Consider the following 27,044-nt stretch of genomic DNA (forward strand, 5'->3'; position numbering starts at 1 on the left):
AATCTGCAAACAAATGCATTCGACCAAAATCGTTGCATTCTTCGTTCGCTTTTAACATTCTCTTATGGGTGCTTCACGCTCGGCAACACCTGTCTACTGCCTTCCCAACATCTAAAAGGTGACGAGCGGTATCTTCTCCCTTACAGTCAAGTTGTTTACCTCGGTATTGTCAATCGTGCTCCACACGTACATGATCATCGGGTCGCCTGACAGCAGCGTGTCCCGTAACCATGCTTTCTTCCTCTTTCGCATCATGAGCACTATCCTGAACATGATCACCCTTGTCTATATTCAGCGCATGTGGAGACTCCGTGCCAAGCTTCTTGAGCTCGATGCCCATTGCATTAGAATGGGAGGACCGGGAGATCTCGTCTTCGCCGCTAGACTCGCTGCTGTATGGCCGAACACTACTCCACGTACTTTTCATACGTGTCGCTGTTGGACTGTAGTCTTTTCTTTTGCGGCGCCGTGATGCTGAAACATTGCTGGATAGACTTTTAGGAGCGGTATTGAGAGGCGCCACGACGTGTTCCTTAGGGGACATGCCTGCGAAAGAATGGTGCGAAATTGTTTCTGTATTGGAGGAAAGGCTTCCAAGTGTGTTGTTGGGGACAGATGGATGGCGCGTGTCCGAGTGCTTGGATGAAGGAGGAGATGTGAGTGGTTGAGGTTCCATGCTTTGCAAGCGGAGGGCACCGCTGGACGCTTCTTCTCTAATCTGCTTACGTTGAGCGTCTGTGAGGCCAGGGAGAGAGTCTGAAACATCGATCACCCGTACGTCGGTCGGACTACCCTTTGACATCTGTCAGCGCGCATGTTAGATTGAGAGTGGCCGTGGTACGTACAATGTTCAGGCCGGGCTTTGGGCTATCTTTGTCGCAGATCAAATACCGTCGAAATCGCATCACGAATATCTTGAAAGCCATCTTATGTTGGCGGTGCGTATGTGTGATGCTGGACTTAATAGGCAATGGGATACATGTACAAATCTAAGAAAGACGGCAGCGACTAAATTCAATTTGTGAAGGACGTGGATACCACGCTAGAATGGCCAGTAGAGATAACCACAGACGAGAAGGGACCAAGATCGGAGGAGATCATGAGGATCTACCCGAAGAGCGACATCAGAGGAGACTGTATGGATATGGACGAAGATCTTTGAGAACTGAGCCAGAGATCTACTTACTTAGCTCATCATGTGGCGCTGGATCGCTCCTTGCGGTCTGCAGTCATTGTCCCGATCTGACATTCCTTTGCTTAGGATGGGGATGGGCGAGTGGGAATCGTGGCTGCGGAATGTAAGGAGCCGTTCCGTGCTCCAAACCTTATAGTTTTCAAACATTCGAACAAAGAACGGTCTCAAGAATTTTGAGAGGATGTTTTGAAAGCAAGCAGATCCACTATGGCTAAAATCAAAGTCTGGAGGCTGTGATTGTTTAGCTGGTCGCCAGCATCTCGGTTTGTGGTACCTTTTGTGATGCTAAGCCTCATGCTTCGTCAGGTCACAAAAGAAGAGGCGTGCATTCGACTGCCATTCTGCCTTGCTTTTGACTTCAGTCCTATGCGAGTCGATGCGTGATGATGCTTGAAAAGGTGCTAGTGGGCTCTGGTAGATGGATCTGTGATAAGGCGACGATACCTGAACATGTCTTTGGGGTAACCCCACAATACGCGTTGACCATAAATTGATAACACCACGTAATAATCGTGTAACCATGATTTCAATGATCTCGATTTTGTCACTGATGCACTTTTCTTAGATCTGACGATGCGACATTGTACTCAAGACGGAAGATGCATCGAATTGGGTGACATGTCTCTAGCAGGTACTGGAACGTCCTGGAGGAGAGAAGGACGACCACTCGTTCGTGAAGCCTCCGCTTTCCATATGGTACCTTCTATTTCGGGTAGTCCTTGACGTGGTAGCTCTTGAGCTTGACGAATTGATCGAAGCCGAATCTGCTTAACGTTTGGCCTCTTCCAGAGTCCTTCCAACCGACCCACGCCAGATCCTAAACGCGTCAGTTAAATATTCAACTGGAACCAGGGCGACTTACTGGTGCGGGGTAGTCGCATCGGTTCACAAAGACTGTACCAGCCTCGACGTCGTCGGCGAGCTCGTGACCTTTGTTCACGTCCTTGGTCCAGATGCTGGCTGTCAGTCCAAATTGGCTGTCGTTCATCAGCTTAACTGCCTCTGCGTCGCCCTTGACCTTCATGACTGGGATCACGGGACCGAATGTCTCCTCTGTCATCACAGTCATATCATGCGTGACATCCGTCAGAAGCGTCGGAGCGACGTAGTTGCCATCTGCAGGTGGGTTCTTGAATGTGGCATTGTCTGGAGTAGCGTTCTTGGCACCCTTCTCCAGAGCGTCCTTGATGTGCGCCTGAATGGTTTCTGCCGAACGCTTTGAGACGACCGGACCGACATGCGTGCTCTTGTCGAATGGGTCGCCGAGTTTGTACCCACTGAGTACATCCTGAAGTGCTGATACAAATTCGTCATGAATTTTCTCGTCCACATATACCCTCTCGACACTGCAGCAACTCTGACCTGAGTTAAAGACAGCGCCGTCTACAAGCTCTTCGGCAGCCCACTTGACATCAACGTCGGAACGCACATATGCAGGATCCTTGCCTCCAAGTTCAAGACCTACTCGAAGTGGTACACGATCATTTGCAGCCTGCTGAACCGCAAGGCCGTTGGCTACTGAACCGGTGAAGCAAACCAGCTGGATCTTGGGTGAGCGCGCAATTGCCTCGATCTGGGTAATGGATCCGCTGTGAAAGATTTGAAGCACACCGTCTGGTAAACCAGCTTCTTTGAAGATCTGCTGGATCTGCTCGGCACTGGTCGGCGTTTGTGGGGAAGGCTTCAGGATGACCGAATTACCGGCAAGTAGGGCAGGTACTAGCGAGTTGATGAGGGTTAGATACGGGTACTGCAGGTAAAGTCAGCATGTGCGGAGCAATCAGAGGCTGTCGCCACACGCACATTCCACGGGAACAAGATCAGTACCGGCCCAAGCGGAACTTTCTTGATGTAACGCTTGAAGCCTTTTTCCGCCTCGCCTGGAGTGTCTTTGAGCGTATCTTCACTGATCTTGAGTAGATACTCGCCGCGCATAACTGCAGTCGTAACTTCCTTCGCGGTATACGCAATGGGGCGGCCCATCTGCTCAGTAATTTCCTTTCCCAGCACATCCTGGCGATCATTGAGAAGCTTCAGGGCTTTCTTGACAATGTCCTGCCTCTCAGTGAGGGATGTGCGACGATAGGACTCGAACGCAGCTACGGCTGTCTCAGGTAAAGATTGGAGATCTGCATCTGAGAGGCCATTGCGTGTGAGAACTGGCTTGTTCGTAATGGGAGAGATGGTCGTAATCTTTTCCAGCGACATGGCGGTGGCGTGTTCTTGGTACGAAAGTTATTTGGATAAATTGAGATGAAGATACACTGTGAGCAATGACCAGTGTTGATCCAGTGGCGTCTTGTGAGCAGTTAATTTTGAGTTGAGGCTTTGCCCGCAGTAACATCGGAGATGACGTATGACAGGCTAACACTAGCTCATGCACGTCCCACTTTAGTGGAGGACATTCACAGCTTGCGCCGAAAAACGGACTCCCATACCCGCCTTCAATAGATATCAGTGAGCTCTCTGACGACTGTTATCGAGATAACGCGGTTTTTAATAAATAATGAAGAAGCGATTCCTGTACCAGTATTACAGAAGACTTGTCAACTGGTACCCCTCCAGTGTTTTAGTACGCCGTAGGCATTGACTTGCCCGTACCATCCTCCGCAAACTTGGTAATCTACAAGCACACGTGGCCTTCCTCCCTCACTTAATCGGAGACGATCGTGGCTGAAGTCAAGTTGCTGAAGTGCTGATAGTGTGGATTCGGGCCTTTTCTGATTGCCTCACTGACATGCTGCTATTATGTACGAAAGCCAAACACCCGCGCCGCAAGCCACCAACCATGAAATGATGGTACTGATCAACGCCCCCTCCATCCATGAACAAGATGGCGAGCAAGATGTGCGGCATTGCCAATTCATCCACACAGCCAGATCGTACGGGGCCCACATGCGCAGTGTTAAGAGACCAGGTACAAGAATCTGGCAGGTGTACCGATTACACCCTCCTTGCTGGAAACGATATTCATAGGGCTGGCTTCGCATCAAGCAGGCAGTGTCTCGAGCGGAGCGTCAGAAAGAGAACCGTATGGCTCTTTTGGGGACGTCGCTTCGTAGACCTTTCCTCTCATTTACGCTGATTACACTAACTTCTATCACTTTTCTGTCCTAAAGCCTTTGGAGGGACGAGCAGGCTTGTATATGAAGTCACTCAGCTATCTTGCAACCTTTTGAAGGGATTACGTTCAATCGACGGGTTTTACTAAGGTTGTTCATGCAAGTTGTATGGCGTCCATCTTGTCGCCCCTGGTTTCTGGAAGCTTCGTGAGCTTTCAGTCCGTCAGCCAGTGGAAGGCAGCAATGGCAAATTCAGACCAGACCTCGATCGTCAGCCTGCACTGCACAGGATCGACTGTTATACATAGCTCTAGTTACGGCGCACAGCTTGGCGGCATGAACGGTCCTCGCTTGCGCTCATCAATAAAGTCCACGCGGTGCATGCGGCGTTGTCGTCAAAAAGCTGCACGCGCAATAACTAGAAATCACCAAAATCAGCCTAGGTCGGAGCAGTGGGGCCGTAATGCCTTGCGTATTTCACTCTTTTGATTCCAGTCTGCAGATAAAAAACAGCCCAGAACAGTCGAGGCGCTTATGTTGGGCTAGGGGTACCTCTTGCAGAGTTTGGTCTGGTCTCTCGATCCTAGGGCATGTGCCCCTGCTGAAGAGAACTTGACAGACCTCTTCGCTGGCTTCTCCTAGCTTACCATCATACATGTTGCCTCTAGAAACCCTTCACTATTATTGACACGGTGCTATGATAAGAGAACTGGAATATGCGTAAAGATATTGGCTTCATCGACTCACTTCTAGGTCGCCAGCATCAGACCCACTAGGCTGAGTTCATCATTTCGAACGACTGGGCAGCAGCAAAGATATCGCGATTTGGAGAAGCTGTTCTTACGCAGTTTTGCGGCCGTATCAAAGCCTCTCATGTCTATCAGGCAGCGTACAGGTAGGTATATGAATTTACTACGAAATACGATTAATATGAGCCCGAGATAATGTATTCGAGGCGCTCTAGCACGGAAATGCGTCTTGAACATCCTGAAGCGCTCGAAATACTGCTAGATTCTCTGCTTCCCTCACGCCTTTTCACAGGTCATTGCTGTAGATGCCTAACCAACAAGTACGACTGGGAGACTTTGATACAGCAATAGCAAAAGTGGTCAGAAACGAAGGCAAATAAGCCTTCGTCACGGTCCAACACCGGCCGCTTGACTGGGCTGCTTGAATTAGAGGAATACGCGATATCTATATCGGCTTCTGATAAGATGTTGCCAGACATTCGAAATACGCGAAGAGCTTACCGTATTATGAACGACTTGGACCGGTCGCGTTACTTCTATTAATATTGCGGAGATTTGCAGCCGTTTTCGAACCGGCGTAGAACAGGCTTCTCGGCCCTCGTTCTGCCAAAACCCCGGGTCTGGTATCATGTTCTGGCCTACAGTACTCTGAGGTGGTCCCTTGAGCGATAGCTTTGACAGAACGTTTGAGTTGTTCTTATCAACGTTCTTTGCTTGTCAAGACCAGTAGGGCATCTATCTTGTAACAGAAAAGACAACGAGCATAGTTTCAACGCACTCATTTAGTTTTACTCCTATATCTAGGGCTGTTTGTTTCAGGACCGTTCTGTTAACAGTAGCTTCAATTAACATAAACCGTTACTGAGATACTCCTCGCGACCTAAGACTGCGATTCTGCACACACATCACGGAGTGCGGAACGTTGCTGTTGTGAATGCGAGCAGTGTTCTCGACAGAGCACTTCTAAGCCACCACATACAAGAGTACACGGTCAAGACGCGGTGCCATCGCTAGTTCCACGGCGTTGTCGCCCAGTGTCAACTGTGGAGATCCGTCAGCTAGAAGTGTAGTCACAAGGCACCCTGCAGGCAGCTATCCAAGGAGCTAATGACTTTCTACTCAGCCTTGCTGAAGCGAAACGCCTTCGTTACCAAACTATGAATGTCCGCTCTAACGATTTGAGCGGAGCAGGCCGTACCGTAGAGAAGATGGACGCATAGCGTGAGCTCGTTAGCATCAGTCGCGCCACTCGCTTCGAATAACCGTTGTGCAGGCCAGGTAATCCCGCACTTGATGTCATAAAACAACGTGTTATAGACGAGAATTTGTGCACACCAGGTCAATTCGTGCTTCGGCTTGGCATACATACATCTGCCACTGCAGGTGGCGAACCTGGATTGTCCATGGTCATGGAGCAGCACATAACGTGCATTACCGAAGTGGATATGAGAATAGACTGTCATACGAAAATCGTCTAGGTCTTCAGCGTCAGCGTAAGCGAGTTGCTTAGGGGACGGTCTTTTTTTATGCTCGTTCTCGTTGAGTAATCGAGCAGAAGAGAGAACATTTGGGAGCGGCCAGAATCCCTCTTCAACCTCTTACTTAACATCATATATGTACCATGACAGGTGTGTGTACATGAAAGGGATGTGAGCGATCAGCGCAGGCTGCGACAAATGGATGATAATTCGCTGGGGTGCAGATGACCGGCAGCATGGCGGGTAGCGCTGGTTGTCAGGGTACTCGGGCTGCGACTAAGGAATGGCTGGCCCGTGGTGGTCGCGTCGAAAAGAATCTGGGCGATGGCGGAGACTGCCAGGTCCCGTGCTGTCAGCGGCTCGTCTGCTAACGGACGCACTGCAACACGGGCTGCGGTCGCCAATCACAACCTGGCACCTTGTTCTGATCGCTCAGCAACGGGAAACGGGCGAAGGTGTGGTAGTAGGTGGGTCCTGAGCACGGGCAGGTACCCCAAGGTACTTGTTGAGCCGGCATCGGTACGCCGCTTTTCTTAAGACGCCGCATATAGGGTCGGGATGGCACCGATCAACCAATATGGCTTTTGATTGCGAGTCTAACCTGCAGCGAAAATTCTGGGATGTATCCGTTCGAGCCCGCGGCAACGAAGATCCAGCGGCTTTCGTGGACTGTGCTCAACGTGGAATGTTGGTGTGCAGCCAGATCCTGGTCGTGCAGGGGTGAATTGCTCAAACTGGAGATGGGAGAACGGAAGGCGAGTTGACCATCTCAGACTCCTGGACGCACCCACGCACGAACCTGCGTGCCCTGCTGCCCATCTCGTTTGCAGCATGTGGCCAGAGACGTCTCTGACGCACGTTGCAGCTGGTCCCGGAGAAAGGACCTGTCTGCCCATGCCGATTCGGTATTCTCACCCTGCACCTCCAGGCACTGGACAGTTCTGTATTATACCCCACTGCGTCCACTAAGATCCAGCGGTAAGGCGGAGACAGTAGCGACCGAGTGCTATATGGTACCCCAGGCGCACAGCAGTGGTCAAAAGACGGCGTGTGGACAACTGACCTGCATATCTTTTTTTTGACGTCCCTCGACGACATAACCTTGGAACCCAGTCCTGTGCTGACACCTCTCAGCCTTGTTGCCAGCTCTTCGCCTTTCGCCACCCGTTGAACAATCTCAACTCCGACTGCATTGTTGCTCCTCCCGTCATTGACACTTCAAGATCTGCCCTCGAGTGGTGGAATTGTGGTGGAGACGGACGCTAGAGCGCAGTTATGCTTTCCACGAATCTCCATCAATACCCCTCGGCGTTCAGCCACCTCCCCGCCCCGAACATGGTCGAACATCAACATCATCATCTTGCCGCCCAGCATATGGCACAGTCTCCACTCGACACCCTCGCGCATACATCACAATACGCAGGTCTACAGTTCCACCAAAATCGGCATGTATTACCAAACGGTAAAGCCATTGTCAAGCCTCATCGATTGCCGTACGCCAGCGGTCCAATAGCGCCTCGACACCAGCGAGAGATGCTCCACGAACGATCAGGACGAGGTAACTCAACATCTGGACCCGTACGACGTAGGATCAGTCGGGCTTGTGATCAGTGTAACCAGTTACGAACCAAGTGCGATGGTAGACAATCTGTAAGTCTTCACGCAGACTTGCACCTCGTGAACAAGCATGCTAATAAGCTGAGCAGTGTGCGCATTGTATAGGTACGTCGGCCACGATTGAACCGAGATGATAGCCATCTAGTCAAATCACCAAAAGTCACTTTTGTAACGTGCGCTAGAGGCTCTTGGATCATCTGGCTAGAGCTGCTGTTCACTTCTCATCACTCAGGTACTACCGCGCCTGACAGCTTGGCTAACACTGTATCAGAATTCGGATTGACTTGCGAGTACATTCGTGAGCGCAAGAAACGCGGAAAAGCATCGCGGAAGGATCTTGCTCAGCAACAAGCTGCGACCGCCGCAGGGGGGAGTGGCGCGCCCAAGTCTGAAGAGTCCAGCACCCCACAATCCTCGGATAAAGCTGCCGAGTCTATTCATAGCGGTAGTCCTAAACTTCCTGAAGGCCAAAGATCTCTTCCAGAGCCGTCCGGTCGGCCGGCCAGTATCGCAACAACAAGAGCCGAGATGGACGCCGCCCCAATCTACCAGAACAGGACGATGAGCATGAGCGCAATTGACAGTATGCCAGAAGCTGAGATGCATCATCATATGAATGAAAGCATGCAATCTATACATCCTATGCAGCCACCCCGGATTCAGACTCAAGGACTACCCATGCACAACCCCATGCCTGAGTACACGTCCATGGAAGAGTATCACCGGAATCTTACCTACCAGTCACCACTCCAGATGATGCAGCCTGGAATGCATCCTGTCTTACCCTCCCATGGTCATGGAATCGAATACTCTGACAGCCCCTACAGCATGATGAGCCCGCAAAGCGCACATACACAAGCGCCAGCGAATACTTTCAGGATTCATGAAGAGGCGTCCAACATGGGCTACATGGCTCATTCTCCAGTTGATGGATCTCCAGGCTGGATGCTACCTTCGCCTTCCGCAACCATGTATCCTGGCGCACAACACCAGAATCCTTCTCAACAGTTGAGATATCCTGTCTTGCAGCCGTTAGTACCACATCTCGCAAACGTCATGCCGATATCATTAGCTTGCGACTTACTTGAACTCTATTTCCAGAGTTCTTCAACTGCCTTTATGCAACCAGTCTCCCCTTACGTACTAGGCTACGTCTTCCGAAAACGATCCTTTCTCCGAACCAACAACCCCCGCGTGTGCAGTCCAGCATTGCTTGCCAGTATGCTATGGATTGGCTGCCTGACAAGCGAGTCCCCATATTTGTCTTCATCTCCATCGGCGCGGAGCCAGTTATCGGAGAAGCTTATCAACCTCACTATCAGTCTTTTGAAGCCCCTTGTGCATCAAACACCAGGTGGCCCCGACGCTAGCCCTACGGCATTCAATGGCAGTGGTATGGTCAGTGGCGTTACTATGGGTGGCTTTGGTATACCTTCACTGGATTCTGATATTGGTCTACGTAAGTCACGCACACACTTCAAGATTTTGCGTTCTCTTCCAACTAACACGGCAATCATCAGCGGGTGCGCCAGGAGGCCTGGATGATATAGCGACTTATATGCATTTGGCCATAGTGATCTCGGCAAGCGAATACAAGGCGGCATCACTGCGTTGGTGGAACGCGGCTTGGTCACTGGCTAGAGAACTCAAGCTGGGCAAGGAAGTGCCTGTCACGCCACCTCCCGAACCAAATGACGCCGATGCACCGGGAGGTCTCGACGCGGAACATATAGGCGCAGGATATTCGACCACTCAACACACACCTGGTGACTTTACAGAAGAGCAAAGAGAAGAGCGCAGACGTATATGGTGGCTGCTGTTCACTGTTGATCGGTAAGCCATCTGACCTTTGTCACCCGTGGCAACCCATAAAGAGATATCGCTTGACTTCTGCCGAAGTTCTTGCCCATATACCAAGCCTACCATTCGACATACGCTGATCGCTCAACAGCCACCTAGCGTTATGCTACAACAGACCTTTGTCTTTATTAGACGTCGAATGTTCGGGCCTTCTGCAGCCACTTGACGATAACGTATGGCAATCTGGCGAATTCTTCGAGGACTCCGCTCAATCGTTTTCAGATTCCACATTTCGCAGACGAGGGCCTGCCTTTGAGTGCACCGGACACTCCATTTTCGGATTTTTCCTTCCTTTGATGACCATCCTTGGAGAAATTACCGACCTGTACCATGCTCGCAACCATCCCCGCTTTGGAACGAAGACCGACTGGGATCATCACGCGCTTGAAATCAGCCAACAGCTCGTAGTTTACGGACAATCGCTAAAAGAGCTACGAAGTCGCGCAGTGAACGAGGCCAACGCGGAACACGAGCCGGCACATCCCGGCACACCGTCTGGCCGGTCCGTCAACTCTACGATGTCTAGAGCGCAGGAGTCACTGATGCATGCTAAGATTGTGGAGGCCTATGGTACACACCTTATGCATACGCTTCACATCTTGCTTAATGGTAAATGGGATCCCATCTCGCTCCTCGATGACAACGATCTTTGGATATCGTCGCAGAGTTTCGTCGACGCCACCGGCCATGCAGTATCAGCCGCCGAAGCTTTGAATGAGATACTGGAGTATGATCCTGATCTGAGCTTCATGCCATTCTTTTTTGGTATCTACCTCTTGCAGGGCAGCTTTCTGCTGCTCCTCATCGCCGACAAACTGCAAGGAGAGGCAAGCCCAAACATCGTGCGAGCATGCGAAGTTATCGTACGCGCGCATGAGGCATGTATCGTCACCCTGAATACAGAATACCAAGTAAGTGTCTCGAACTATCCATCATTCTTGAGTCCTGTAATCATTCTTTGCTGCTCCTAGCACGACTGCATGATGCCAAGAACGAGGGTCCATGCTAACAAACATTCTACAGCGAAATTTCCGTAAAGTCATGCGCTCTGCTTTGCAGCAAGTGCGCGGCCGCGGCATGGACGAACATGCCGAACCTGCACAGCAGCGTCGACGCGAGATGTTGAGCCTCTACCGCTGGAGCGGCGACGGCACAGGGCTTGCACTCTAAGCCTCGTTTGAGCTTCGCTTCGCTTCGCGCATCCTTCGCCGCTGTCATCGACCCCAGTCGTCCCGGAAACATAACACCGCATTTTGCGACAACATAGCAATATACGCCCTTTCCACTCGCTGTTTGGCGGTCAAAATTCTTTCGAACTTGGCTGAGACATGTGGTCTGTTTGAAGACAGCTTTGCCTGCCACCTTGCTCATCCTTTGTGCGTTTTAGCATTACCCGATACCCCAACGTTGCGCTGTTCTTCGCTTTGTTCGTTTTGCTTTCCTTTCCTCCGGCGCACGGGTCATTTGCGGTGTGACTTCCACTTAGCTCTGTTTGGGTTGGACGCTCACGATTAGTGTGGTGTATGACCTCATGTATACTGGTTATCGGTGTCATAACATAATGGGTTCGCCCCTTGAGATATTGGTGTTCGGGCTTGCCGCGCGATGGTTGCGATGGGCGTTCTTGTACCAAACTTTATGCACGCCATCTTGCTCCACGTCCCCCTTCACATGCATCGCGTCGTATCTCGAAAGGCGCAAGTTCCTCCGCGTATCTTTCGTTCGTTGACTCGGGTATAGTCACTCCGAAGTTCCATGTTAGCCTCTTGTAGACCTTCGGAAGGGCCTTCGTCTCCTGACTTCGCTTCTAGAACGCGGTGGAGAATAGTGGATTGGTCAATAGCTTGCTGCGATCATTCCACCTCGCGTACATACGCACCAGACAATCTCAATCAACCCCATGCAATCGTCCATTCATCAACCTAATTTCATGTTCAACGCGTACGAACTAAGCAGAGCCACATAACATTACGTCCTATCAAAGTAGGGAAGAAGGCGCTATACCGTGCCAACAATTCGTCAACATTGCTACCATGACCGCTTGTCATAGCCGTGTTCTGTGGACAGGCGCCCATCTAGCTCGTTGTTTTGACGTGCTATAGCCAGGGTTGATGTTTCAAGAGTACACCCCTGCGGTTACCGAGCTCTAAGCTTCCTTCGTTAGATCTTTGACTGAACCAAGGACCAGAGAGCGACTGCTACCTCAGAATACAACACATAGCTCTGTACTCGAGACGGAGTGATCAAACCGGCATGTGGGTCGCGCGTGCCTGGCGCATGTTGTGCTGACGGCCGTGCCGCACAATCTGCTAGCCATTCATGGTGAGATGCGATGCCTGTAATGGTGGCGTGTCGATTAATGAGGATGGGAGCCCTTGAATGACAGCACTTCACCGGAGCATGCCTACTGCGGACTCACAACTGGAGCACATCGTAGATCTGAGCAATTAAGCTGTTACTCCAAGCATATATTAGGAAATTCGAGCTGACCCTGCTCAGTTGAAGGATATTGCAACAAGTCAAAAGGATATGCGTGGAGCGTACCAAGCAACGCCAGTATTTGGACACCTAATGTATTGTAACCATTCCCGTTGCCAAATGCGCGACATACGGCCGTCTCTCAAGTCAGCACACCAGATCTCCACTTCCCAGTCCAATACCCTAACCAGCGAGATTTCGATGATTTCCGGAAACCGGTCATGTCTGAACGAGGAGTACAGGACGTGCTATATATGCATTTGAGACTACAAGTGTACTAAGTAGAGTAAGGAGATGGAAATACCACCACATGCCAGACGTAGGACAGAATTGTCGATGATAGTTGGGGAGCGAGCTCTTTCAGGCTTGTAATTCGATTGGTCAGGAGTGTCCTTTTCCATCGTAGGTAAATGTCGATGAAACATGGGTCACGGAGACCGCCTGACCAACACTACACGAGGAGATGCATGTAGAATTGCCTTGTTATGTACCCCAGATCTGTTGAGCCTTGGTGGTGCAGCATTTTTGACCAGAACTGTATGGAGTGCCTGGGACTTTACGGATCAGCGACCGCTACGGATCAGCGACCGCCCGCACCTCCAGAAGAGCCCTCCTGCTTGAGCCCTTGCATGCGATGAGGACATTTCTTGTAAAGCTTCAGGCTTGCAGCAACCCACATTAGTAATATAAAGTCAACCACTTGTCATAGGCCCACCAGGCCTTCTTGCAGGTAATGACAAAACTCCGAAGCTCAAGGTGCATATCAAGAACGATAGGTTGTACGCCCATGACTTATTGTCGCAAGGACTCTGAAGCTTGTGCAGACAACAGTGTATGACTTGTCTTAGCACCGTTATTCAAAAGTTGTGAATGCCCTCAACTTTACAACTCTGAAAGAAGAATTATACGAGACGCAAGCTGCAAGCTTCTGCATCATTGGCACACCTGAGCCGGAATCTCTCCCTACTCTCCGCTACATCTGTGCATGACCCAGTGCGAAGGGAATGACGAACCCAGGACAAGGAAATTCATGGTGACACCGCAGTCCTGCACGGTAGTGTTTTGTGCAATACCGGATCAATCTAGCCATTCCATCTCCACGTCTGCGCCATGTGGCCTAGGCAAGCGCCATACTCTCGACACGCTTCTCCACATTTTAGGGCTTCTTTGAAAGCTTCAACATACTAAGGGGCTCATTTCTTTAGATGAAAAGAAAGGAGAAGGCGTGCATCGGGCAAAAAGACCCCACACGCCGCACCGTACACTGCCGTATGAGTTCGCATGCGGAGAATACTGAGACAGTGTCAAAGCGCGTGGCACGCGCTCTGCAGGCCATGCGTCTGCCGTGTGGTGACGTTGGACAATTAACGTGGATTCCAAAAACTCGGAACGCAGTGAGCTAGCAAAGGATTACTGGCTGGTCGGTGTTCGAGGAGTCAGCCACGATCCGGAATTGCGGCCTCTTTCAAGGAAACGGGTCATTCTCTGACAGATCGTCGCGAGCCGTTGCGGCATGCGGGCAACTGGAACCGGTCTTTCTGGGTATCGGATAGTACGTTCAAGCTTGAGTCTGCTATGCCTTGGTGTCATCATAGCCCACTCTTGGCGTCTGCTCATGGCGATGTCGGCTGCCTAGGCGTCGATCTGAGGTTGTTCGGACATGTACTCTCTCGATCAGTCAGATGGCGTGCGGCTGGCGTGAGGCTTGCATGTGGTGCGCCAATTCCGTGCTGCTTTGGCTTAGAAAGAACATTGAGCTCCGTCGACTATGACCGAAATGAGACAACATGCGATGGTGGCTAAGATCGTAGCACGCGATGGAGTACGAGACGCGCGCGACGGCAACTTAGAGCGCTTCCACAACCCGCCACAAGTAGAAGCGACCTACACGATCGACACGTCAGGATGTGGGGAACGTGGTAAGTAGGGGTTGACTGTTCGGGCACATGGGTATCCCTCCACTAGTTGCAGCTCGGTTGTACCCTCGAGTAACCTTCGACGCTTGCGTGCTTGTCTGTCATTTGCTAGATCTTGATAATCAGCAAACAGGGATGATCTTTGTGGTAACGACAGGGATATGAAAAGTGGATATTTGACCGTTTTGACCCGTTGTCAGCATTTAGCCTGATAGCGGGTTGAACAGTCTTGGTAGAGGACGCAGGCGTCAGCCACATGTATATCAGACCTATGATATAGATAGTTTGCTAGGTCGAGCAGAGTCAAACCTAGTCCCTACAATGGCGTAACATTGGGCCAAGCGATGTCAGAGTCGCAGATGACCGATGAAAGGCGTCAACTATCCTTAGCTGTGTAGAGGGTCGTCCCGAGGAAGGCTGCTTACACGCAGCATACTGTAAGGAGGTATCACAACGTCGTCGAAGAACTCTGACGAGAAGTAAGGCACATCACAATCCCTTCGCAAGGTTATCAATCTTCACATGTCAGCCTTACGTCGCGGATACCTTTATGAAGGATCCATAAGATTTGTCCCGATGTAAGAACCGTGCGCCGTTGCGTTCGGCATCACCGGTGCACTACTAGCATCCTTGTACTCATGTAGTAACTGTAGGTTCGAGCTCCCTGAAATCGTTGCGATGTCTTGGTTGGTAAAACTCTCGAAGCATTCTACTGTACCAAAGCAGTAAAGTCAGCTCAGGCAGCTGCTTTGCTAGCACATGGAGTGCTAGAGTATGGTTCCGAAAGTGGCTACTAAGTCTGCGTTGGCAGGATCCGAGGGCCGCTTCAGGTCAAGTGAGCGCGCTCATGCACTTCGAGACTACCTGTTCGCAAAGTCACCAAAGGCAACAGCGGTACGGCCCTAGCACCTGCAGAAATCTCCCCTTTCCGAGAAACTGGACAAATAACAGTCGTCACTAATGCAGAGTGGACGCCAACTATCACCCAGTGTTGTCTTTGGTCGATGAAGCTCTCTTTGTAACCAATCATGTCCTCCACAGACAATAATTGGGTTGATAATGGTTGCATAACTTTGACCTGAGCTTTTCGGTATCGGGAGCCACATCCAGACCTTCAGCCGGCCACGTTTGACTAGCCTGAGGCTACTGCGGATGTGCTGGATCGGTTTGGAAGCGTCGCGTATATCTACGCAATTATGCGGATCTCACTTCGGGCGTCCCTTCGATCGAACTTCCTATCGCTATCAAAGTCGCTTTTAACAATATTCAGTTCCCTGGTTGTCATGCCGAAAAGCTTCGGATAGATGTCAGTGATGATGGAAAGGTCAGCAGTGGCATCCCAAGATTGTATTCTAGATACGGGATGTGGCACCAACGATACCGGGATCTCGTCCCTTTGACGAGCAGCGGGCGGCATGATCTAAAGCAATTGTGCTAACACGATTGCGTCGGACACACAAGACTCAGGCCCTAAGTTGTGCCCAAGACTTTCGGAACAGCGCTTTGATAAATGGCGCACACATAATTCGTGGGGCGGTATTATAACAGACGATCGATATTGCGAATGCGAGAGCGAGTCAGCTGCGAACGCGTATGCCTGTAGTTATGCTTTTGACGGGAGTGGAACTCCACATACCGATGGTAACCTACAGATACCTATAGTTACCTATAACTACATGTAGGGTCCTACCGGGCACCCTTGATCAGACTACGATATATGAACAGGTTCGTGGACCATCGGCCCTGGCGTCCTCGAGTAATTAAAGCCTTCGAGAAGCCTTCCGAAACCATGTTTTTCTTGGATTCTGGTATTGTCATGGTGTAGGACTGTTAAGCATGCTATTTGCGCTCTTGGCCTTGTGCTTAAGATGTGGGGTATGCGACAAACGCAGGGTTACCGGCAATATTCCCCAGGTTTGCCAAGGTGCAATGTCGTAGGTTAGATGATTTACGAAGCCGAACAGCTTCGACAGATCCGCGAAGCCCGTGCCCCACACAGCAGAGTGATGTTCAGTATGGGACGAAAGTCCACTTTTCACAGGTACTGCATAGGAAAGCACCTCGAAGTAGTTGGAAGTTGACGGAGTTTGCTCTGAACGCAGAGTTATTACTTCATCGTTGTTTGAAGCTCAAAAGAGGTAAGCCTCAGAACTTAGCCGTGATCTTCCGGGAGGAGGCTGATTGCGGCAACGAAGCGCAGCGTGGGGAAACGTGGTCGTACGGAACTGAGTCCTGGCTCAGAGCGGGTCGTTATATGCGAAGTTTATATGTTAATATCTAAACATCGGTCGCACAGCTGCGAGAGACTTCTAGGTTTGATCGTGCGTTTGGCTATATCTGGTCAGACTGCAGCACATTCTCAAGAACATTTGCACCCTGTAGCGGTGGGGTGTAGATACACTAGACTTGAATCAGTGTGATCAATAACGTAACGTGTCTTGTGGAGGTCTTAAACGATGAACTATAGAGGTATACGTGATGCTGCAGCTATAGTTGTACTGTCAGAACAGCGAACTCACTAGTAGCCATCAGGCTCCTGAAAGCGCCACGTAATTGTAAGTATACAGAATAATTTGAAGGTGATTTAGGTGAGGGCCTTCAATATGTCTCGGACCGAATAGTAAGCATCGGGGTGATTCAGACTGCGTCTGGTGATATGCCGATGTGTCGAGAGAAAGATTTGTGGCGTGTTTGACAAAGATTGGTGCATCGAGTTTGCAGTGTCCCTGAGATGAGTGTATTGAAGACGCGACATCAGCGCGACGATGGAGCTTGGGCCGCTCGGTTTTCCAGATGACGTTGTCGTACCACTGACCTAACGGCGGCCACTACCACGTGCGCTTTCTTCATCTTCTCCTCAACATCGCTCTTCCAATCTTTCGTACATTCATCAGTCCTAATGCCTGTTTCGTGCGGTTGACTAGATGGCTCTGCCTCCGACATGTCTATGGAGGCTTGTGTGTTCAAAGAGAAGGGCGTACGTGCCAGGACAACAATGGAGTAGGACTGGTCAACCTGCTGCAAACGTCACTTTGTTCTCATACTCCTGTCGATTGCCTTCTTGCTTCTGTGCAGTAGGATGAGTTCACACTGGCGCCGGTACTTGGAATGCGAGTCATGCCGGAGGAGCATCGTGGCCTGTCGATCGAATATGCCATCCTCGTCGAGATCGTCTTGTATTTTTGTCTTCTTAAGCGTGTCTTTCTCTCCCTTTCCTACCAAAGTCTTCCTGGTTCTCTGCACCACACCTCTTCAAGTCTCCGTCATCCTCACATTCCACCTGCTGTTCTCGACGGATCTATCCAGCCCGCCAGACACACTCTCATCTCCGTAGGTCGCACGTCCTAATGTTAAGGGCATATTTCCGCAAAACTAGAAATCGCCAGAACTTCTCTTGTACTTAAATTGACCCTTTCAGGATTTGCGTCTATTGTTCTCAAATCTCCCACCGGACTTTGAGAACGCCACGACGTCTTTTATCCACCAATCGGCTATCTACACGACGACCACGTCAAGCCACCCGTCACCAAAATTAGCATTATCTCTTCGAACTACCTTCTAGAAGAAGGGTGGAATTATGCAGGGACGATCCTCAATGAGCATTGCCGGCGCTTAAAGAGATGTTGGTGGTGCAGGAAGCAGGCTTGCTTGTGGGTTTGCGGGCCGTCGAGATCTACACCACCTTTGATGACGCTATGCGTAAGATATGTACGATGAGATTATGTTGGTGGCAGATGCGCGGACGGGTAGAGGCGAAGATGAAGGATTACAATGGCTTGCAGACTGACTGCAGTCACGGAGATGAAGCGGTTCTTGGTAAAGTGAGCATTGTAAGTAGGGGAATGACCGAAAGCTTAAACAGACGTGTCGAAGAATAGGTGAGAGTTGGCGGGCTCGGCATGCCGACCTTCTGTAGCAGCTAAAGTGGTCTGTAGTTTATTTTCACCGACTGACCTATATTAGGAGGCCTTGTCGCTTCAGAGCCACCGACATTGTTATATCTTATATACATTTCATCTCCGAACCGCTAACGAGGCCCTTCCTAGTCTCAGTCGCAATTTCCAACAAAAAGAAGACCCCAAAATTAAACACAAAGGCAAGGGAAGGAAACTTACTAAGAACAAACCAAATGTTCATGGTGCACAAGACCAGAGCAGAAGAAGCCAAGCATCAAGTAATTGCGGCTTAAGATATGGGGGAATGCCAGTTGCGAGTGCATGAGATCGTCTCTACCAAGCGGCATCATGTAATAAAGGATCGCAGCCTAGGTGGCCATGACATTCGTATTCATGTAATCGAGCAAAGCAACAATGATGGCGATCAAAGAGTCTCCACGGAATCTAGATGCAAGAGACGTATGTCAACACATCATGATAGGACCGGTCAGGAACAGTTCAGTGATGTTATAACATCCGATTGAATTCTAGATAGTGTCCTGCATCCGCAACCACGGCGGATTCTCGTACCCCTGATTTGTTATTCAGGTTTTGTTCATAACCAGGCATATTGATGAGACTAGTCTATCTCATTGGGCTTAGAATCAGATTGTCGATCAAGCGCACAGGTACCTGGCGACCTTCAGCATCCAACTGACCTAAATCCTCGCCGTCTTGCGGATCTTCGACCGGGAGCATTTTTACCGCACCACTGAGAATGGCGCCTCTCGAATCGTCAATCTGATCAATCTCCTCCATGGTGTCAGGGTCTGCAAGACTAATATAGTCAACCTCAAACTTGGCGCGTTTGCTAGGTTCCATGTGCTCCTGCTCGAGCAGTGTCATATTGCCGTGGTCGAATGCAGGCCAGAGGACGTCGTTCCGCAGCCTCATACCATTCTTGTACTGTAGCTCTGCTTTGCGAAGCGCTTGGTTGAGAACGATGCCAACACTGCGACGTCGTGCGCCGAGATAGACATTGCGTGAAGATAGTGCAAGTCCGTCTGATTCCCTGGATGTCGGGATGATGCGCAGGCTCATGTCCAAGTGAAAGTCTTGAATCAGTCGCTTGATAACGCGGGTTTGCTGGACATCTTTCTGCCCAAAGTAGACGCGATCTGGGGCGCAGATGTTGAAGAGCTTCATGCAGACAGTTGCTACGCCGCGGAAGAAAACAGGTCTTGACGCGCCCTCTAATAGATGGCCAAGTGGACGCATCTCAATGAAGCTCCCTACACCTGGTATGCTGCTGTCGGGTGGCAGTGTAGGGTACATGGTCTTTGTGGTTGGTGCGAAGACAGCTGTCACGCGTCCCTGGTTTGCAGTCGCCAGTTCCTGGTTCAAGTTTTCCAGCACTTGCAGGTCCGCCTCCCAGGTCTTCGGGTAGGATGCGAGATCCTCATTCAGTCCGAATTGTGTAGGATTCACGTAGATGGTAACGAAGACATCGGTATTCTCAGCGGCTGCGTGACGCATGAGCGACACATGACCCTCGTGCAGGGCACCCATAGTTGGGACAAGGCCAACTGTACGATTGTCGGAGCGGAGACGTCGGCGGTAGTCTCGTAAAGGCGCGACATCGCGGAAGATGTGCGTTTGGGCTGCGGAGGGCGAGGTATTACGCAGTGATGGGCTCGTGGACAGACACCGAATGCCGTGGCTCGCAGGAACTCGCAATGCACCCAAAAAGCCCCTTGACACGCATCGTCGCGCTATTGGTACTGCGTAGTGTTAGTTGTTTGGTTCAATGGCGTGCGTCGAGGAGCGCACTCACCGGCTGCGTAACGGAGTGATGCCATTGCGGAGAGTTGCGGAGGTGTCGCGGACTGAGCTCTGCCTTAGTTGTGGAGTCGCGCAGAAACGGGGAAGATGCGACGATTTGTCCCTCGCAGCTTGTGAGGGGACAGAGCGCAAAGAGTCAGCGAAAAGGCAGCCATGGTGATCAAGTTGAGAAAGGTCAAGACGACTCGTTTCTGCGCTGAAGGTACCATCATGGGAGGGAACGCCTATCTGAGCCTAGTGCCCCACTAAAAAGATCCCAGGTTCGAGATTTCCCTCTCTTGCGCAACAACACCCCGCCTTATTCACGCCCATACGCGACGACATATCACAAGATGGCCGACGATGGCATGCTCCTCAACTTCTCCATACCAGACAGCGGCATTATCGCGAAACCGACCTTCAAAGGCGGCAACTGGAAGAGCCGGCTCACTGCGAAGAAGGCGGCACAGAACTGGCACACCAAGGCTACAGCGCGACTGAACGGCGAGGCAGTACCCAAGAAGACGGTCGAGAATGCGACAAACGTGAACCGCATAGAACTGGGTCCAAGGAAGGCACGCGTGTCCAAGAGCCCCGAATTTCACGATTCCGGCGATAGGCCCGTAAAGCGAGCGCGTGTGAGCGGAGACTTTAGGCCAAGGACAACCGAGAAGACAGACAATGCCGATTTCAGACCGCAGTCGAACCCGAACCCAAACCCCGCCAAGAGATCAAGTGAACAGCAGAGTGCGCCCAAGGGTGGAAAGCAGGTCATTTCCTCGCTGTTTACCTACAATCCGACATCCAAGACGAAGCCAGAAGCGAACGAACGCCGCGAAGACGATGCGCCTATCGAACCTTCAAACGCCCCACTCAGCAGCGAGCTGGACACCTTTACATCCCTCGGCATGTCCACGACGCTTGCGACGCACCTGTTGAACAAGATGGGGTTGAAGGCGCCCACTGCGATCCAAAAGGCTGCGATAACACAGCTCGTCAAAGACGATTCAGATGCTTTCATACAGGCCGAGACTGGTTCTGGAAAAACACTGGCATACCTCCTACCGATTGTGCAAAGACTCATGGAACTTTCCGCCAACATGAGAAAGCAGAAAGTCGACGACAACGTACAGAGGAATTCCGGTCTCTTTGCCATCATCATGGCACCGACACGCGAGCTGAGCAAGCAAATTGCGACTGTACTAGAGAAGATATTAGGTTGTGCGCATTGGCTTGTAGCCACCACCGTCATTGGTGGTGAGAAGAAAAAATCTGAAAAGGCACGGTTACGCAAGGGCATCAATATCTTGGTCGCGACACCCGGTCGATTGGTCGATCACCTGGAGCACACAGAAGCGTTGGACGTGAGCAATGTCAGATGGCTTGTCCTGGATGAAGGTGATCGCCTGATGGAGCTTGGTTTTGAGCAGGAAATTCAGAAGATTGTCGGGGCATTGAATTTGCGAATGCGCGCAAGAAAAGATGAGAATTCGAGGATACCTGGGCTGCCGGAGAAGCGTACAACAGTGCTCTGTTCCGCGACTATGAAAATGGACGTGGAGAGGCTTGGACAGATAAGTTTGAAAGACGCAGTACACATTCGAGCCGATCCGTCAGAAAAGGGACAGGAAACTGTCGAGGCCAAAGACGATCAATCTTTCTTTGCACCGGCGCAACTCAAGCAGTCCTACGCAGTGGTGGCACCGAAGCTCAGATTGGTATCTTTGATAGCCTACTTGAAGCGGGCTTTTGCACGAAAGGGTTCCGTCATGAAGGCCATCGTCTTCATCTCGTGTGCCGACTCTGTCGACTTCCACTTTGACATGCTCACCAGTGAAATCGAAGGCGTCACCGAAACGAAGAAGAAGGAAAGCACAGATGAAGAGGAGGAGAAGGCTGAGGAGGCAGTTGACGGCGTGGAGAAGAAGCCAAAGAACACCAAAGCGATAGCACAATCAGACCCAACCAAGCTCACAGTAACAGGTGCAGAGTCACCTGTACTCTCTGCAAAGACGCACACAGTAACAGCATACCGTCTCCACGGTTCACTCCAACAATCCGTGCGAACATCGACCCTCGCTCAGTTCACGAAGAACAAGGAGCCGTCTGTCTTGATTGCTACCGACGTCGCATCTCGTGGTCTCGACCTGCCGAACGTCGACTTGGTTATTGAATTTGATCCTGCTTTCGCCAGAGAGGACCATTTGCATCGTATCGGTCGTACGGCGCGTGCGGGTCGCGACGGACGAGCTTGTATCTTCTTGATGCCCGGAACTGAAGAAGGCTACGTCGATATTCTCAAGTCGGACAGGAAAGACACCGAAGGTGGAGTTCACATTTCACGTCAGGACGCCGACGATATCCTCAACCGAGGCTTGGTAACCAGCGGAGTAATGGAGAAGAACGCCTACATGGATAAAGCTACCGACCTACAGCTCGCCGTCGAGCGCTGGGCCCTAGCCTCACCTGCTCGCCTCGAAGCTGCCCGAAGAGCTTTCCAGAGCCACATTCGTGCGTACGCAACTCACGTTGCTGACGAACGTCAATATTTTGACATCAAGTCGCTCCACCTAGGCCATCTGGCCAAGGCCTTCGCACTCCGCGAGCGGCCCTCTGGAATGAAGATTCCAGGACAACGAACAGGTGCCGGACGTAATGACAAGACACCTGCTAGGGTACGTGGTGGTCCGAAGGTGGACCTTGCCAGTCGCAAAGCTGATACTGGTGCGTCGAAGAGGGCGGTTGTGGACTTGGATCTCCCCGAGGGTCAAGACACAGATGAGGCGGCAAAGATGAGGAAGGCGGTTCGTGCGAGGGAGAAGTTTATGCGTCATGCGGGTATGGCGAGCGAGTTCAATCTGGGTTGAACACCTTGCAGATAGCTATATATCCATCTTTCATTGCACACCTTCCCGAGACTGCTTGTGTTCTCAATTATGCACCTATTCCATGTTGAGAGGTTCGATACAGACATGTAGTCTTTGTAGACTTTGGAACCTCCATCTGTCTCATTTGCTACGTCGGTTTCGACAGCTGCCTTATATGCTGTCCGATTAAAGAACGCAAAGTGAGCACGATAGCTGCTGTTCGGTTGTACTGCCATTCATGTTCCCGCGGAGCAATACCTGTCAATGTTGGGGAACGATTGAACTAAGCCTCATTCGCTCGAGCACGCCGTCCGAGGTCCATCGCGAGTCGCAAGGTCATGTGACGTCAGCATCCCCCGGACCCATCATTTAGCATCTGAGGCATGCAATGCAATATCACAACCATATACAAGTGGCTGAACGGAGCAACACAGACAAGGAAGAAATAAAGCCGTGCACATTGTGTTGTTTCCGTGACTTATCTATCTGCAGGGGCTATCACAATGTTCTGGGCGAATTGAGCTCCTTCCCGCCCCCAACTTCCAATTCAGTAATCCCTTCCGAACACATGACCAAGCTTCCAGCCGTACATATTCGTCATGCGATACGTGGAATGGCTACTGACCTTGGGATGCGCCGTAACGGTTTGGGAGCCCAATCACTCCACTGGCCAAGAGGATGAGTTTCGGTATCAGTATTGGAGATATTCTCAAGCTATGCGAGATAGCTGGTAGAGTCTACAAGAACTGTCCGTGTTGCCCCACACCGTAGCTCCCAGCAAGCTAAACTCAAGACAGGTCGCGACTGCTCGGGCGAATACAAAGCTCTTACTTCGCAAGCCCGAGCGCTATCGAACCTACTCGAGGACATACAAGACAAGTATGACAAGATACCCGAGAACAAGCAACAGCAGCTTATCAATGCGTACGAGCCATGTATCGAAGTACTCGAAGAGCTAGATAAGCTTGTCTTGCGTTACAACGGGCTCGACACGAAGAGCAAGCGCGCATGGGACCGCCTCAAGTACGATCCAGAAATCACACGAAACCTACGAGAGCGTCTCATCGCGAGCGTGTCGATGCTTAACAGCTTCTATACGACCTTGATACATGACAGCCAGGTTCTTATATTGGAAGCCCTGGAGAGGTTGGAGAAGGATTACAAAGGCGGTTACCGCGAAGAAAGCATTGCTTCCATCGGGAGGCTCACGTCTGCGGGCATCCTGGATAATGACAAGGATGACGAGGAATCGTGGAGTCAGATTCTCCGCGATCTTGAAGATGTGGGAGTCTCTCAACAGCAGGCTGTGAGCTACCGAGATCTCATTGTAGACTGGCTTCTCAAGGCTGTCAACGAAGGGAGACTCTTGGAAGAGCGGCCAGGTAACGACTTCTTTGAAACTATGCAGCAAGATCTTGGAACAGCTCTTCCTGAATTCGAATTTGAACAACGATTGCATAATTTCGACGTACCAACGATGATCACACCTTCGGACCGAGGCTCACCAGCTGCATCTATAGAGCACACTCCTGTATCAAGTCCACTGATAACACAAAAAGAGTCCGTATACCTGGCTCCTTCAGCCAACCCCCTAGCGTATTCTAGCACCTCCTTGCAAACACCCTCACGGCGCTCTGGATCGGAAGCCTCATCGCTGTATGCAGAGCCACGACCATCGTCTTTGCCTGCTACTCCCGCAGATTCCGTGATGAAACGCATCCCAGTCCCACCTCTAAGCGCCCCGATTCCTGTTGTACCGGCGTACAACCCCCCCATAATAGCGGCTGTGCATCCGACCAGTCCCCCTCCACCTCTGCCTTCAGTTACGAATATAACAGAACCATTTGTTGCACCTCCATCGTACTATGAGAAAGACACAACGATCACAATAGATCTTGAATGGACGGCACACCAGATAGTGGCTGCATGGGCTCAGAATGACTTCATCACGGCAGAGAGGCTCCTCGAAGCCCAACTTACGGCAGTCGAACGTGGACATACATGCGTGTCTGGAGTTCAGCCTGATCGACGCATTATCAGGCATTTACTTGGAGTCTGCGCTTCTTATACCGGAAAGTTCACCAAAGCAAAACGCTTGTTCGAAAGTGTGTTTAATGGAATTTACCTCAATCGCCAGAATCTGGACGATGGTGATATAGCTGCCGCGCGGTGGCTAGGCGACGTATGTCTGCATATCCAGGAGCATACGAACGCCGCTCTCGCGTACAGTGTGGCTTATGAAGGGTCTCTTGGCCGCTTCGGTGTAGCACCCGACCGTACTCAACGGGTGGCTGCCGAAATAAGACTTGTTGACCACTGGCTATGGGTGTTCAAGAGGATCGAGGATTCTCTCAAGCTCAATATGGACCCAACCAATATCTTCGCATCTACAAACGTTGTTGAAAAGAGCAATCTGATGATGTCAGTCAAGAACAATATTTACGAGACGGCCGGATCTGGTAGATATGGTGCAATGTCACCGCATCCAAGTAGGCGTCCGTCATTTACTATAGGGCCTCGGCCAAAGTACGCTCTCACGATTTCAGAAAGGTTTCTCTTGGGACCTCTGGTTTCACTGAGCACATGGCCACTGCCCTGGGATCCTCTTTTCTGTCCTACAGACGCTGTTCAATTGGACCGCTATATGAACACTGTACGACTGGCAAATTACATTGGCAGGCCCTTGTCTGAGCGTGAACTACCAACCAACACACTAGGAGACTCCAAAAAACTACACTTTCTGACCAAAAGAGGTAATCGATGGTTGATAGAAGCTGTGAAACAAGGCCTCCGCGGGATTGGGATCGAGCACGCTGAACACGGATATGAGCCTTCAATTGTATGCTGCCTCAATCAGCAGCGTCAAGGTGTGGTATTCTCTGAAGGTGTTGAAATCTGCTTCAGCAAGCTTCCATTCCGTCATGTATATGGGATCAAGGTCTCGGATGTAAAGTGGGCTACACGAAGGTTCAACGCGGTAACACAAGACTTGGCACAGAGCCTCCGAGACACGACCGACTTCAGGAACATCATCAAGGGTATTATGGAGAGAGCGGAGGCAAAGGCGGCCCCTCCAGGGTCAACGCAAGACATTCAGCACGAGAGTATGGATGTGTATGCACAGGTTCCCCATGTGTCGCCGCTTCTCAAAAGGCCATCGTACGGTTGAGTTGCGGTGGTTGTCTTCTTTCCAGTACCGGATACCGGACAATTTGGGGATTGTAGCCGTCAACAACACGCTCATAACTCTGCTGCTTGATACTGCAGCGTAAGCACCAGCCTGATGTTTTCCGCGAGAGCTTCCTCCACTATATCTTTTCACCTTGGCAGTCGGGTATGGCCAATGCGTTTTTGAAAGGAGAGGTTGGGGGCCTGCCAACGTTCGAGGTTGTGACGTGCCAGGGCTACCCGGACAGCTCTAATGTGTTGTTTTGTTTTCCTTTCTGTGAACCAACCTTGTCGTTGGTTCCCAGCCCCAGGGTAGTCCTGCGAGACTTGGGAAGTGATGGCAGCTATTGGGGCAGCTCAGTGGCACAACCCATAATTTCACGGGCAGCTAGCTGCAGGAACCCATATGCGCACATTTCAAGAAGAAAAGACACATATCTTCACGACTGCACGCCCTCATGCCTGACGAGAACATGAAACGTCTGTTTTCATAGTTTGCATCTAACAACCGAATTGTGTTTTGCCGTGCCAACGCTCTACGGGTAGAACCTTGCCGCAATTTGGCATCCTATGTAACCCCAGGAGAAGCGGCGGGTACTCTTGGCACCAGGCCGAGATTTGCAATGTGGATGGTTCGCGAAATGACTGTCAGCCTAATCCGCCAACGTCGCAAGCTGCCTCCTGAACCAAAGTTCACAGAAATCACCATGTTCGACGATGCGTAGCGCCTAGGAAAGCAGTGGTCGGGCTCGCTCCTGGTAACGGTAGTCTGTATCGATAACCCCGCTTCTACCGTTCTACTGCGTCTTCATCTGCACATGGCCGATGACGAGATCGACCCGCGACGGCGCAAAAATTGTTTAATGAAGGCGCGGTACCTGAGTTAGTGTCGTCTGAGAGAGCGCCTTCTAGCGGGTAAGCTTGCCAAATTTCCGACTAGATGCTCGCTAAAATAGTC

The 27,044-nt window shown here is 51.0% G+C and overlaps 6 protein-coding genes across 6 annotated transcripts; 3 read left to right on the forward strand and 3 right to left on the reverse strand.

Annotated features, from left to right (window-relative positions):
- Positions 1-169: 169 nt before the first annotated feature.
- On the reverse strand, positions 170-926 carry AA0111_g6727 (hypothetical protein; the record flags this gene model as incomplete). Its single annotated transcript, XM_028652981.1, has 2 exons — positions 170-793; positions 846-926. The coding sequence occupies 2 exons, from the start codon at positions 924-926 to the stop codon at positions 170-172; spliced, it is 705 nt and encodes a 234-aa protein (XP_028505730.1).
- Positions 927-1,898: 972 nt separating this feature from the next.
- On the reverse strand, positions 1,899-3,403 carry AA0111_g6728 (hypothetical protein; the record flags this gene model as incomplete). The annotated part of the gene is made up of 3 exons (XM_028652982.1): positions 1,899-2,012; positions 2,058-2,945; positions 2,999-3,403. The coding sequence occupies 3 exons, from the start codon at positions 3,401-3,403 to the stop codon at positions 1,899-1,901; spliced, it is 1,407 nt and encodes a 468-aa protein (XP_028505717.1).
- A 4,356-nt stretch (positions 3,404-7,759) lies between these two features.
- Positions 7,760-11,131, forward strand: AA0111_g6729 (Xylanolytic transcriptional activator; the record flags this gene model as incomplete). The annotated part of the gene is made up of 6 exons (XM_028652983.1): positions 7,760-8,134; positions 8,191-8,206; positions 8,373-9,560; positions 9,622-9,934; positions 10,053-10,872; positions 10,985-11,131. The coding sequence occupies 6 exons, from the start codon at positions 7,760-7,762 to the stop codon at positions 11,129-11,131; spliced, it is 2,859 nt and encodes a 952-aa protein (XP_028505895.1).
- Positions 11,132-18,875: 7,744 nt separating this feature from the next.
- On the reverse strand, positions 18,876-20,089 carry AA0111_g6730 (hypothetical protein; the record flags this gene model as incomplete). Its single annotated transcript, XM_028652985.1, has 2 exons — positions 18,876-20,011; positions 20,065-20,089. The coding sequence occupies 2 exons, from the start codon at positions 20,087-20,089 to the stop codon at positions 18,876-18,878; spliced, it is 1,161 nt and encodes a 386-aa protein (XP_028505758.1).
- Positions 20,090-20,404: 315 nt separating this feature from the next.
- Positions 20,405-22,918, forward strand: AA0111_g6731 (ATP-dependent RNA helicase; the record flags this gene model as incomplete). The annotated part of the gene is made up of 1 exon (XM_028652986.1): positions 20,405-22,918. One exon carries the CDS (start codon positions 20,405-20,407, stop codon positions 22,916-22,918), a length of 2,514 nt encoding a protein of 837 aa, XP_028505884.1.
- A 678-nt stretch (positions 22,919-23,596) lies between these two features.
- AA0111_g6732 (hypothetical protein) lies at positions 23,597-26,087 on the forward strand (the record flags this gene model as incomplete). The annotated part of the gene is made up of 2 exons (XM_028652987.1): positions 23,597-23,666; positions 23,716-26,087. The coding sequence occupies 2 exons, from the start codon at positions 23,597-23,599 to the stop codon at positions 26,085-26,087; spliced, it is 2,442 nt and encodes an 813-aa protein (XP_028505757.1).
- Positions 26,088-27,044: the final 957 nt, after the last annotated feature.

Source organism: Alternaria arborescens (assembly GCF_004154835.1).
Source record: "Alternaria arborescens strain FERA 675 chromosome Unknown contig_14, whole genome shotgun sequence".
Classification (NCBI taxonomy): Eukaryota; Fungi; Ascomycota; class Dothideomycetes; order Pleosporales; family Pleosporaceae; genus Alternaria; species Alternaria arborescens.